Source organism: Petromyzon marinus, chromosome 65 (genome assembly GCF_048934315.1).
Source record: "Petromyzon marinus isolate PM22_M1 ecotype Great Lakes invasive population chromosome 65, UKy_Petmar_22M1.pri1.0, whole genome shotgun sequence".
NCBI classification, from domain to species: domain Eukaryota; kingdom Metazoa; phylum Chordata; class Hyperoartia; order Petromyzontiformes; family Petromyzontidae; genus Petromyzon; species Petromyzon marinus.
In genome coordinates, this window is record NC_133731.1 from 8404596 (window position 1) to 8418259 (window position 13664).

General features: G+C 59.6%; 1 protein-coding gene across 5 annotated transcripts in view; it reads right to left on the reverse strand.

The window, feature by feature from the left end:
* LOC116956437 (anoctamin-5-like) overlaps positions 1-13664 on the reverse strand; it is an 84165-nt gene that overhangs the window by 27238 nt on the left and 43263 nt on the right. For 3 of the 5 annotated variants that reach the window (XM_032978053.2, XM_032978051.2, XM_032978054.2), the window contains 6 exons: positions 12127-12321; positions 9840-9959; positions 7741-7782; positions 2927-3042; positions 1513-1647; positions 887-992 (listed from right to left, as the gene is read on the reverse strand). In XM_032978053.2, coding sequence (XP_032833944.1) covers positions 887-992; positions 1513-1647; positions 2927-3042; positions 7741-7782; positions 9840-9959; positions 12127-12321 — 714 coding nt within the window. Of the gene's footprint in view, positions 1-886; positions 993-1512; positions 1648-2926; positions 3043-7740; positions 7783-9839; positions 9960-11324; positions 11475-12126; positions 12322-13664 lie in introns of those variants that run through there. The other 2 variants (XM_032978055.2, XM_032978052.2) reach the window with 2 other exon arrangements.

Genomic DNA, 13664 nt, shown 5'->3' on the forward strand with positions numbered 1-13664 from the left:
ACCTCCTCCTCCACACCACGTGTCCCACCCATCACTACCTCCTCCTCCTCCTCCACACCACGTGTCCCACCAATCACTACCTCCTCCTCCACACCACGTGTCCCACCCATCACTACCTCCTCCTGCTCACCACCACGTGTCCCACCTAAGACTACCTCCTCCACACCACGTGTTCCCCCCATTACTACCTCCTCCTCCTCCACACCACGTGTCCCACCCATCACTACCTCCTCCACACCACGTGTCCCACCCATCACTACCTCCTCCCTACCACGTGTCCCACCCATCACTACCTCCTCCTCCCCACCACGTGTCCCACCCATCACTACCTCCTCCTCCTCCCCACCACGTGTCCCACCCATCACTACCCTCCTCCTCCCCACCACGTGTCCCACCCATCACTACCCTCCTCCTCCCCACCACGTGTCCCACCCATCACTACCCTCCTCCTCCCCACCACGTGTCCCACCCATCACTACCCTCCTCCTCCCCACCACGTGTCCCACCCATCACTACCTCGTCCTCCTCCACACCACGTGTCCCACCCATCACTACCTCCTGCTCCCCACCACGTGTCCCACCCATCACTACCTTCTCCTCCTCCCCACCACGTGTCCCACCCATCACTACCTCCTCCTCCTCCACACCACGTGTCCCACCCATCACTACCTCCTCCTCCACACCACGTGTACCACCCATCACTACCTCCTCCTCCCCACCACGTGTCCCACCCATCACTACCCTCCTCCTCCCCACCACGTGTCCCACCCATCACTACCTCCTCCTCCACACCACGTGTCCCACCCATCACTACCTTCTCCTCCCTCCTCCACCCTCCCTTCTCACCACGTGTCCCACCCATCTCGAGGTGAGCATCTTCACTCACCTTGGAGGAGCTGCAGGTGATGTTCAGCCTCCAGTAGGTGCACTGCTTGTCGCACTGAGGGCACATGATGAACCTCCCGCCGATCTTGGCGTCGCAGATCTCCTTGCTGAGCGGGCAGACGCACGGGAGGGGGGTGGGGCACCGCGCTCGTTCAGCCCGGCGAGCGTCTTCTCGCAGATCTCTCCCTTTCCTCACGGCAGGCATCTCCGCCGAGTCCGTCGCTATACCGGGCCGCTGTTACCGCTGATGCGAGCGGTAGGGTAGTAGCGGTTGGCGCGCTGCCCTACAAGAACCCACCCACAAACCCAGCCATCCTCCCCCCCTAACCAACCACCCATCCCCCTACCTACCTGTCTCTCTACCCACCCACCCGTCTACCCACCCACCCATCTCACCACCCACCCGTCTCCCCACCCACCCACCTATCTAACCACTCACCCGTCTCCCCACCCACCCATCTCACCACCCACCCACCCGTCTCCCCACCCACCCAACTCACCACCCACCCGTCTCCCCACCCACCCGTCTCACCACCCACCCACCCGTCTCCCCACTCACCCATCTCACCACCCACCCACCCACCCACCTATCTAACCACTCACCCACCCATCTCACTACCGACCCACCTCCACACGCCGTCATCCATGGTGCAGAGGCCGTAGATGAAGCAGCCGGTGCCGACCACGGCGGCGATGAACAGCATGAAGGTGTAGAAGCCCAGCCAGGCAAAGTACAGAGCAATCTTCTCCCCAAAGTACTTCCTGCAGCACGCACCACGACATCGACAACAATCGCCGTTTGTACTCAGGGGCGGCAGCTTCACCGCGGCGCGCTTGTGCCAGGCTAGATGCACGTCGAGGCCGTCAAGTGAATCGAGGAAGGCCCTCGCTCCTGGCGGGAGGTGGTCACGGGACAGGCCCAGGAGGTCACGGGACAGTCCCAGGAGGTCACGGGACAGTCCCAGGTCACGGGACAGTCCCAGGAGGTCACGGGACAGTCCCAGGAGGTCACGGGACTGTCCCAGGAGGTCACGGGACAGTCCCAGGAGGTCACGGGACAGGCCCAGGAGGTCACGGGACAGTCCCAGGAGGTCACGGGACAGTCCCAGGAGGTCACGGGACAGTCCCAGGAGGTCACGGGACAGTCCCAGGAGGTCACGGGACAGTCCCAGGAGGTCACGGGACAGGCCCAGGAGGTCACGGGACAGGCCCAGGAGGTCACGGGACAGTCCCAGGAAGTCCCGGGACAGGCCCAGGAGGTCACGGGACAGGCCCAGGAGGTCACGGGACAGGCCCAGGAGGTCACGGGACAGGCCCAGGAGGTCACGGGACAGAGTTGTGGGCTGCCGGCCTGGGGTGACTGCCGGATGCGCCAAGACTAACGGATTTCTGTGGGCAGAAGCAGCAGCAACTGCCTACTCAACAAGGACGATGGTCCTGGGAAAACCAGGACAGGTGGCAACCCGACCCTGCCACCCAAACAACAACAACCACCATTTGCCGCCAAGTGGCGGTGACGTCACCAAGGCGTTCGTGCCAGGCTAGGTGCACTTTAAGGCCACATGAAATGTAAAAGGTTCGCTGGCAGGTCACGGGAGAGATCCAGCAGGTGCCAAGGGTTGACTGACTTGACATAACTGGCCGATGTACCACCTGTGCCCCCCCTACTGTGCCAACTTGCTGCATTTTAGCTCCCTGGTGCACTGCTCGTTGTTGTGAGCGTCGCTCCTCTGCCCTCCGTTGTTGTTGGAGGGCGACTGCCTCCAACTGCCCAGTAGCAGCGTCCTTCACGAGCCTCCTCCTCCACAGAGGCCGATCTTGACACTGCTGGTACCGGTCATTGGCAAGTCCACTCAGCTCCACATCTCCTCGTGGCCTGTGTGCCATGGGCTGACCGACTGAGATGACCGGCAGATGCAGCCACTCAAACACCGACTCACCAACCCACCCACCCGCACACTCATCCACTCACTCGTGTGCCACTCCCCCCCCCGCCGTGCCCCCCCCGTGCCCCCCCCTGTGCCCCCCCCCTCGTGCCCACCGTATGAAGTTGAGAGGTTGCTGTTTGTAGAAGCGTGCAGGCCGTGCCCACTCGCTGTACAGCACCAGCCGCTCACTGCCTCCGTGGGCATCCGCCGTCTCCTTCCAGTACTTACTCTGCAACACGCACGCCCACGCACCACTCACCAGCCGCCACTCACCAGCCGCTCACCAGCCAGCCGCCACTCACCAGCCAGCCGCCACTCACCAGCCAGCCGCCACTCACCAGCCACTCACCAGCCAGTCGCCACTCACCAGTCGCCACTCACCAGCCGCTCACCAGCCAGCCGCCAGTCACCAGCCGCCACTCACCAGCCAGCCGCCACTCACCAGCCAGCCGCCGCTCACCAGCCAGCCGCCGCTCACCAGCCAGCCGCCACTCACCAGCCAGCCGCCACTCACCAGCCAGCCGCCACTCACCAGCCGCTCAGTAGCCAGTAGCTATTCACCACTCACCATCCACTCCCATCGCCCACACATTTGGCTGCTTCCTAGCGAGTCACCATCACCGGCGCCGTGCCCGGCACGGCTCTCGCTGGAGAGCAGCGGCACCACGCGGCTGGACAGCGGTGAGTGCTTATGTGTGGGTGAGTGGGTGGGTGGGTGAGTGGCTGAGTGACTGGGTGGGTGAGTGGCTGAGTGAGTGGGTGGGTGAGTGGCTGAGTGAGTGAGTGTGTGAGTGCTTGAGTGAGTGGGTGGGTGAGTGGCTGAGTGAGTGAGTGTGTGAGTGGTGTTAGTGCTTGAGTGAGTGCTTGAGTGGTTGAGTGAGTGCTTGAGTGAGTGGTTGAGTGGATGAGTGAGTGAGAGTGAGTGAGTGGGTGAGTAGTGGAGTGAGTAGTTGAGTGGATGAGTGAGTGAGAGAGTGGGTGAGTAGTGGAGTGAGAAGTTGAGTGAGTGGTTGAGTGGATGAGTGAGTGAGTGAGAGTGAGTGAGTGGTTGAGTGAGTGGAGTGAGTAGTTGAGTGGATGAGTGAGTGAGTGTGAGTGAGTGAGAGTGAGTGAGTGGTTGAGTAGTGGAGTGAGTAGTTGAGTGGATGAGTGAGTGAGTGAGAGTGAGTGAGTGAGTGGTTGAGTGGATGAGTGAGTGAGTGAGAGTGAGTGAGTGGTTGAGTAGTGGCGTGAGTAGTTGAGTGAGTAGTTGAGTGGATGAGTGAGTGAGAGTGAGTGAGAGTGAGTGAGTGGTTGAGTAGTGGAGTGAGTAGTTGAGTGGATGAGTGAGTGAGAGTGAGTGAGAGTGAATGAGAGTGAGTGAGTGGTTGAGTAGTGGAGTGAGTAGTTGAGTGGATGAGTGAGTGAGTGTGAGTGAGAGTGAGTGAGTGGTTGAGTAGTGGAGTAAGTAGTTGAGTGGATGAGTGGATGAGTGAGAGAGTGAGTGGAGTGAGTAGTGGAGTGAGTAGTTGAGTGAGTGAGAGTGAGTGAGAGTGAGTGAGTGGTTGAGTAGTGGAGTGAGTAGTTGAGTGGATGAGTGAGTGAGTGAGAGTGAGTACGCTCCACGTTCCAAACCTCTTCGGCTCAAAGCGACCGTCACGCGGACTCACGTTGGTTGTTTTTGGTGGCAGTGTTGACAGTGGTGTCACGTGGCAAGCAAAGCCTGGGTTTCATTCCCGACTGGGGCGTCTTACTGTGTGGAGTGTGTGTGTGTTCTGCAGAGTGAGAGGGTGGAGTTTGTATGATCTCCCCCTCTCTTGCGCGAGTTTCCTCCGGTTCTCCAGTTTACTCCTCCCATGGCTAAACCCACACCCACAGTGGAACTGCTATCGTGTGCCGTGCCAGCCTTCATGGGTGGTGCTACTCGCTAACAGCACTTGCCCCAACAGTCTGTCGAGGCTATACGGGGGATCTTTTGTCTTGTGCGAGTGAGCGAGCGAGTGAGTGCGTGCGTGTGGGGGGAGCAGTAGTGCGGGGTGAGGAGAGGATGAGGAGAGGGTGAGGGAGGGTGAGGAAGGACAGAAAGGTGAGCAACCAGAAGGCAGATAGCGAGGGGAAGTCACAAACAGGACCGGACTAACGCAGAGGCCCGACCATCAGAATCGGAATGAGACTGCAGCAGCAGCAGCAGGAGGAGGATTCTGATGAGCTATGAAGCTCTTTGCCGCAGATGTCCAGTAGGGGCATGGGGTAAGAACGTCACAACAACAACAAACACAAAACACCAACACGCGATAGGAGTGCAAAGTATAGGTAAAGGTAAATAAATCACTTAAATAATAAATATACAAAGGCAACTCAACTATTGTGAACGTATCCTTCGGAAGCGACCTGGCCACGACTAACGCAGAGGAGGCCGCCGCACTGATGCAGACTCGGGACTATCAGAATCAGAATATGTATTTGTACTAGAGGAATCCGATGAGCTATAAAGCTCTTTGCCACAGTCACCGTTGGCGTGAGCAGGGCCGTTTGCGTGCCACTGGTGCCAGCGTCCACATTTTCCCCAATTCGAATATCTCCGCCGTGAATCAAAAACTAAGACTTAACTATTGTTTGCTTTACCAGGTAAGGACCCCACTGAGCGACGTCGCAATTTTTTCAACCACCAAGTGGAAATTTATAGCAGCAGCCAAATACTAAATGTGGAGGACCCGGAGAAAAATCCACGCGACCGCGCGGAGAGAGAGGGAGAGAGACACGCAAACTCCAAATATACAGCCAGGCATTGTCAGGGTCAGGATCGAACCCACGACCTCCTGCATACCAGGCGAGGTAGTCAACATCTCCAAGCCACCGCGCTGCCCTCACGCGACTGGGATTGTGACCACACAGGCAACAGCGGACGGCGATCACGGCACACGCGTCCCGCCCACCCCCTCCTACTGGCAGCAGAACCCATGCCCCAGGCGAGCCTCGCAACCGGGGATCTGCCGTCAGCTGGTCCTCTCAGCTGGCCGCGCCCGCCACCAAATCAGCGTGGAACCCTGAGAGCGGCCCAAAACCGCAGCGCCCGTCACAAAGAGCTTTACAGCTCATCGGATTTCCTCGGGTATGAATAATAAATATACTGAATTGATTCTGCTTCTGGGAAAGCAGAGCCGCTCTAATGGCGTCGAGAACGTTTTCACCGCCGCGGTCCTCGCGCATGACGCGGGCAAAGATCCCCCGTGTAGCCTCAACAGGCTGTCGGGGCAAGTGCTGCGAGCAGCGAGTAGCAGCACCTACGAAGGGCGGCACCGTGGCACACGTGGGGGGGGGTGAGTGGCCAGCACCACGACCCGGCCGCCTTCGTCTCCCCAGCGGCGATGTTTCCACACCGCTACATTTGAGGCCGAGCCGACCTAGGGCAGGACCTGGTTCAGATCAAACGTCGCCGGCGTTCGTGGCCGTGAGCAGGAATCCAACTCGGGTGGCCAGGTTCGTGGCGCAGCGCGGTAGCTGCGATGCTCGCAGAGCCACCGGGTTATATTTCACTTTGAGTTTTACCGGGAAAGCTCCCACTGAGCTCTACTGCTCTTTTTCAGAAGCGACCCCGACCATCACCGAATGAGAGCAGCTCAAACGAGTGGCTTTGTCGTCGTCATCGCGATCGTGCGGCAGCCAAACACTGGAAATGCGCGTGGACGCTCATTCTAAAAGTGAAGGGGGACAAAAGCGGAGGAGGACCCGGAGAGAAGAATCCACAGGGAGAGAGAGACACGCAGACTCCAAACAACAGCGGGCATCGTCAGGGTCGGGATCGAACCCACGACCTCCTGTATACCAGGCGAGGTAGTTAACATCTTGGCACATATACAGCAGGCATCGTCAGGGTCGGGATCGAACCCACGACCTCCTGTATACCAGGCGAGATAGTTAACATCTCCTAGCCACCGCGGCGGCCGGCTGTGGATGTCCAAGCGCTGTCGATCGTTTTTAAACTTAGATTCAGATTCGTGATCCGTACAATCGAGTTTTAGTAATCCGGAACTGGACTAAGTGCCAGTGGAGGAGTTTGGTGGTATCGCCATCATCAGGCACAGGTGGTGGGTTCAACAGTCAAGGGAAGGAGGAATTGAACGTTCAACAGAGAGAGGGAGTGGAGTGGAGTGGGGGACTCCCCCCCCCCCCCCTCGCGCCACCACCTCACCAACCAACGCCATAACAACTCCGCGTCCAACCATTCAAACGTAATCCGGCCCTAATTTTGAAAGCTTGCGAGGCTGCTGGTTCCCAACCGTGCAGCAGGCAACGTGCTGTGTGTGGGTACGTACGTGCGTGTACGTACGTTGTTCAACTTCCTTAAGCACCGTACGTAGCCAACCATGCTAATGTATGTACGTGTGTGTGTGTGTGTTGAACTTCTTCAGCGCCGTACGTAGCCTACCGTTGCTAAAAATATTACATTTTTAAAGCAGCCAAAACGCTGCCCAAATGGCGCGGCCTTGGGAGGATGGAGTGCCGCTGGACAAGGCACGAGGAGGTTTTGCGACGTAACAAGAAACGCAATAACAATCATCATAAGTTGTACGATGCCTGTAATGTGGATTTGTGACGTTCACCCACACGGTATTGGCTCGCCGCTCTCGCAGGGAGAGAGACGGGGGAGGGGGGGTGCGATTCAGCGGTGCTGGGTCGCTACGGGCAGCCACGCACCTCCGATTGGCATGGATGGCTACGTACGGCGCTAAAGAAATTCGACGTGCGTGCGTGCGGTAGCGTCCACGACAGCTGTGCCGCAGCACGGATTTGGGACCAGCTCACGTCAAAGCCGTGAAGACGCTCGCAAAGAACAGGAGGTGGAGGAGGTAGAAGCTCCGACAGGAGACGTTGAATAGAATATCAAAATGACGAGGGTCGAAGGGAGAGAGAGAAAGAGCGGTCATTTTGATGAGGTGATACCCACCTCGGCATCGGAAGTTAGCAGTGAATCAACGCCGGCCAGCGACTGCAAACAGCAACACAGAGACGCTCAGAGTCACCGGCACCGCCGCCACCACCGCCACCACCGCCACCACCGCCACCACCGCCACCACCGCCACCACCGCCACCACCGCCGCCACCGTCACCACTACCCCCGCCGCTGTCACCACCGCCACCGCCGCTGTCCGTCCATCCCACCGTCGCTCGCCAAAGCAAAATTCGTGTGGCCAAAGCGTTCCCCCCCCTTCTCGCTCGTCCCTACACGCAGATTTTCCCAGCGGTGGCTGGGAGATGTTGACTACCGCGCCTGGTACGCAGGGGGTTCGGTCGACAAACCTGACGCCCGCCCGCCCGCCCGCCCGCTGCTGTATATCTGGAGTTTGCGGCGTCTCTCCCTCCTTGGAGGACCCGGAGAAAAATCCACGCGACCACGGGGAGAGAAAAGACAGAGACGACTCTAAATACACAGCAGCAGCAGGCGTTGTCAGGCGGGCGGGATCGAACCCACGACCTCCTGCGCACCAGGCGAGCGCGACAACATCGCCACAAACCGCGGGCCGCCACCGCAGCTCGGGGGCTCGAGGGGTCTCGCCGCTGCGACGGGTTTTCTAAACGCGCGACGGGAGGATTTAAAAATCCCCGCGTTGGCCAGAGCTTCGTCCCTGTGGGGGGCGGGGGTAGCGAGGGGAGGCGGGGAGCGCCGGCAGAACCGGCGAGGGGGGGGGGGGTAGGTGGGATGGAACTCTCGCCGGCGATGGCGGTGGCAGCGGCGGTGAGAACAAGCCGAGCGAACAAAGCGAGCCTCCTCCAGCCCCCGGCTCACGCCGGCGGTGAAATGACGTCGTCGGTATAGCCAGCCAGGCAGCCAGCCAGGCAGCCAGCCAGGCAGCCAGGCAGCCAGCCAGGCAGCCAGGCAGCCAGCCAGGCAGCCAGCCAGGCAGCCAGGCAGGCAGCCAGGCAGGCAGGCAGCCAGCCAGGCAGCCAGGCAGGCAGGCAGCCAGCCAGGCAGCCAGGCAGGCAGGCAGCCAGCCAGGCAGGCAGGCAGCCAGCCAGCCAGCCAGGCAGGCAGCCAGCCAGGCAGCCAGCCAGCCAGGCAGCCAGCCAGGCAGCCAGCCAGGCAGCCAGCCAGGCAGGCAGCCAGCCAGCCAGGCAGCCAGCCAGGCAGGCAGCCAGCCAGCCAGGCAGCCAGCCAGCCAGGCAGCCAGCCAGCCAGGCAGCCAGCCAGCCAGGCAGCCAGGCAGGCAGGCAGCCAGGAAGCCAGGCAGGCAGCCAGCCAGGCAGCCAGGCAGCCAGCCAGGCAGCCAGCCAGGCAGCCAGGCAGGCAGCCAGGCAGGCAGGCAGCCAGCCAGGCAGCCAGGCAGCCAGCCAGGCAGCCAGGCAGCCAGCCAGGCAGCCAGGCAAGCAGGTGTGGGGGGGATTAGCGGTCAAGTCATCAATGCTCCCTGTGCGAGTGCGACCGCCCCGTGAATCTTTTCCGTGGTTACATTCCTCCCACCCCACTCCCTCCCGTTCTCCCCCTGAACCCCATCCATGAGAACGTCATCAGTTTGTTTTCTTTCCAGATTCCCTTCCGAAATAACCAGAACAGTAATACAATGTGTGACCCTCTGTGGGTACGTCTTCGGGTCGGAAGATGTGCAGAGGCTTCCCCGGCAAGGCCACACGTCTGCACGCTGGAGGGCGCGTGGGTGAGTGTGTGCGTGTGTGCGTGTCTGTGTGTGCGTGCGTGTCTGTGTGTGCGTGTCTGTGTGTGCGTGTCTGTGTGTGCGTGGCGGCCAGTCGCGCCGCTGCGGTGGGCGACGACGCAGCCGCAAGCCTGCGGCACCAACGCTGACAGCGGCGAGAAGGCACCGCGAGGATGTGTGTAGATAGGTGTGTGTGTACGTGCGTGTATGGAAGTGTGTAAGTGCATGTGTGTATGTATGTCAGTGCGTATGTGTGTGCATGCAGACGTGTATGTGCGTGCGTATGTATGTATGGAAGTGCGCGTGGGCGTACGTGTGTATGTAAGTGCGTACGTGTACACGTGTGCATGGGTGTGCGTGCGTGCGTGCGTGTATGTAATTGCGTGCGTGCCCGTACGTCGTGGAGGGGGTAAGCTGCGCTGTAGGTGCCGTTGCTCAGCAGCCGTTCGATCCCAAACCGCACCTTGGCCTCATCCTCCTCCTCCGTGTAGCCACAGCGCGACAGCACGTAGTACACCTACAGGCACAGCACATAGTACACCTACAGGCACCGCACAGCACGTAGTACACCTACAGGCACAGCACAGCACGTAGTACACCTACAGGCACAGCACGTAGTACACCTACAGGCACAGCACGTAGTACACCTACAGGCATAGCACAGCACATAGTACACCTACAGGCACAGCACAGCATGTAGTACACCTACAGGCACAGCACAGCACGTAGTACACCTAGAGGCACAGCACAGCATGTAGTACACCTACAGGCACAGCACGTAGTACACCTACAGGCACAGCACAGCACGTAGTACACCCTCAGGCACAGCACGTAGTACACCTACAGGTACAGCACAGCACATAGTACACCTTCAGGCACAGCACGTTGTACACCTACAGGCACCGCACGTAGTACACCTACAGGCACCGCACGTAGTACACCTACAGAAACCGCACAGCACGTAGTACACCTACAGGCACCGCACATAGTACACCCACAGGCACAGCACGTAGTACACCCACAGGCACAGCACGTAGTACACCCACAGGCACAGCACATAGTACACCCACAGGCACAGCACGTAGTACACCCACAGGCACAGCACATAGTACACCCACAGGCACAGCACGTAGTACACCCACAGGCACAGCACGTAGTACACCTACAGGCACCACACAACACGTAGTACACCTACAGGCACCGCACAGCACGTAGTACACCTACAGGCACCGCACAGCACGTTGTACACCTACAGGCACCGCACGTAGTACACCTACAGGCACAGCACGTAGTACACCTACAGAAACCGCACAGCACGTAGTACACCTACAGGCACAGCACGTAGTACACCCACAGGCACAGCACATAGTACACCCACAGGCACAGCACGTAGTACACCCACAGGCACAGCACATAGTACACCCACAGGCACAGCACGTAGTACACCCACAGGCACAGCACGTAGTACACCTACAGGCACCACACAACACGTAGTACACCTACAGGCACCGCACAGCACGTAGTACACCTACAGGCACCGCACAGCACGTAGTACACCTACAGGCACCGCACAGCACGTAGTACACCTACAGGCACAGCACAACATGTAGTACACCTACAGGCACAGCACGTAGTACACCTACAGGCAGCTCACGTAGTACGCCCACAGGCACAGCACGTAGTACACCCACAGGCAGCGCACGTAGTACACCCACAGGCAGCGCACGTAGTACACCCACAGGCACCGCACGTAGTACACCTACAGGCACAGCACGTAGTACACCCACAGGCACAGCACGGCACGGCAAGCAGTACATCTACAGGCACCGCACAGCACGCGGAGCACTTACAGGCTCCACACAGCACATAATACACCAAGTACGATGCGGTTGCGTGTGTACGTGCCTATACATGGGTGCGTGTACGTGCGTACATGCGTGTAGGAGCGTGTACGTGCGTGTGCGTACGTACGTGTACGTGCGTGTCCGTGCGTAGGAGCGTGTGCGTGAGTGCGCATGTAGGAGCGTGTACGAGTGTGTACGAGTGTGTACGTGCGTATAGGAGCGTGTACAAGTGTGTACGTGCGTATAGGAGCGTGTACGAGCGTTACGAGCGTTACGAGCGTGTACGAGCATGTGCGCGTATAGGAGCATGTACGAGCGTGTGTGTGTGTGTGCGTGTACGAGCGTGTGTGTATGTGCGTGTAGGAGCGTGTACGCGAGTGTGCGTGTGTGCGTGTCCGTGTGTACGTGCGTGTGTGCGTGTAGGAGCGTGTACGTGTGTGTGTGCGTGTGCCCGTGTGTACGTGCATGTACGTGTGTGCGTGCAGGAGCGTGTGCGTGCGTGTACGTGTAGAAGCGTGTACGTGCGTTTGTGCGTGTGCGTAGGCGTGTAAGAGCGTGTGCGTGTGTGCGTGTACGTGTAGAAGCGTGTACGCGTGTGCGTGCGTGTACGTGTGCGTGTAGGAGCGAGGAGCGTGTGCGTGTAAGAGCGTGTGCGTGTATGCGTGTGCGTGCGTATAGGAGCGTGTACGTGTAGAAGCGTGTGCGTGTACGCGTGTGCGTGCGTGTACGTGGGCGTGTAGGAGCGTGTGCGTGTGTACGTGTGCGTGCGTGCAGGAGCGTGTGCGTGCACGTGTGTGTGCGTGTAGGAGCGTGTGCGTGCGTGTACGAGTGCGTGCGTACGATGCGGTTGCGCGTGGTCTCGCTGAAGAAGGCCTCCTGGTCGTGGATGAGGAAGGCGTCGCGGTGGCTCATCTGGAATGGCGCCGTGAAGTACTCCACGTCGGCACGGATCACGTCAGGACTCAGCTTGTACAGCTTCTCCATGCACGAGCGCAGAGTGGTGTCACGCTGCACCTGGTTCTCCTTCACCGGCACCTGTGTGCACACACCGCCCTTGTCACCGTCACCGTCACCGCCGCCGCCGTCGCTATCATCATCACCATCACCGTCATCACTGTCAGCGATCACCTTTCTCAAAAAAAAAAAAGATAATTTTTAGATTGCAATTATGATTTGCAAGCTATTTTTTTTTCATTTCTCTTATCTGTAAATTGTTGACCGTTGATTTTATTTTACTGCGACTTGTTGCGTTTGTCGGAGAATCGGCGGTGTTGTTAATTTTTTTGATGAAACATCGAATTTAGAGCTTCTTGGCTTACAGGGTCCTTCAAAATAAACTCAACTGAACCGTCATCATCACCGTCATCACGATCATCATCACCGTCATCACGATCATCATCACCGTCACCACCACCACCACCGCCGCCGTCGTAACCATCATCATCATCACCGTCATGCAGGAGAGGGAAGGAGGGAGCCAGGGGCCACGCAGAGGTGCGGACCAACCTCAGACACGCGTCCCTACCCCGTCGAGCGAGCGTGGGGCGGCGCTCACCACCTGGGGGTGTCCCTGCCTCACTGGGAGAGTCCCTGTCTCACTCACCACCTGGGGGTGTCCCTGCCTCACTCACCACCTGGGGGTGTCCCTGCCTCACTCACCACCTGGGGGTGTCCCTGCCTCACTGGGGGTGTCCCTGCCTCACTCAGCACCTGGGGGTGTCCCTGTCTCACTCACCACCTGGGGGTGTCCCTGCCTCACTCACCACCTGGGGGTGTCCCTGCCTCACTGGGGGTGTCCCTGCCTCACTCACCACCTGGGGGTGTCCCTGCCTCACTGGGGGTGTCCCTGCCTCACTGGGGGTGTCCCTGTCTCACTCATCACCTGGGGGTGTCCCTGCCCCACTCACCACCTGGGGGTGTCCCTGTCTCACTGGGGGTGTCCCTGTCTCACTCACCACCTGGGGGTGTCCCTGTCTCACTCATCACCTGGGGGTGTCCCTGCCTCACTCATCACCTGGGGGTGTCCCTGTCTCACTGGGGGTGTCCCTGTCTCACTCACCACCTGGGGGTGTCCCTGCCTCACTCACCACCTGGGGGTGTCCCTGTCTCACTCACCACCTGGGGGTGTCCCTGTCTCACTGGGGGTGTCCCTGTCTCACTCACCACCTGGGGGTGTCCCTGTCTCACTCACCACCTGGGGGTGTCCCTGTCTCACTGGGGGTGTCCCTGCCTCACTCGCCACCTGGGGGTGTCCCTGTCTCACTGGGGGTGTCCCTGTCTCACTCACCACCTGGGGGTGTCCCTGTCTCACTCACCACCTGGGGGTGTCCCTGTCTCACTGGGGGTGTCCCTGCCTCACTCGCCACCTGGGGGTGTCC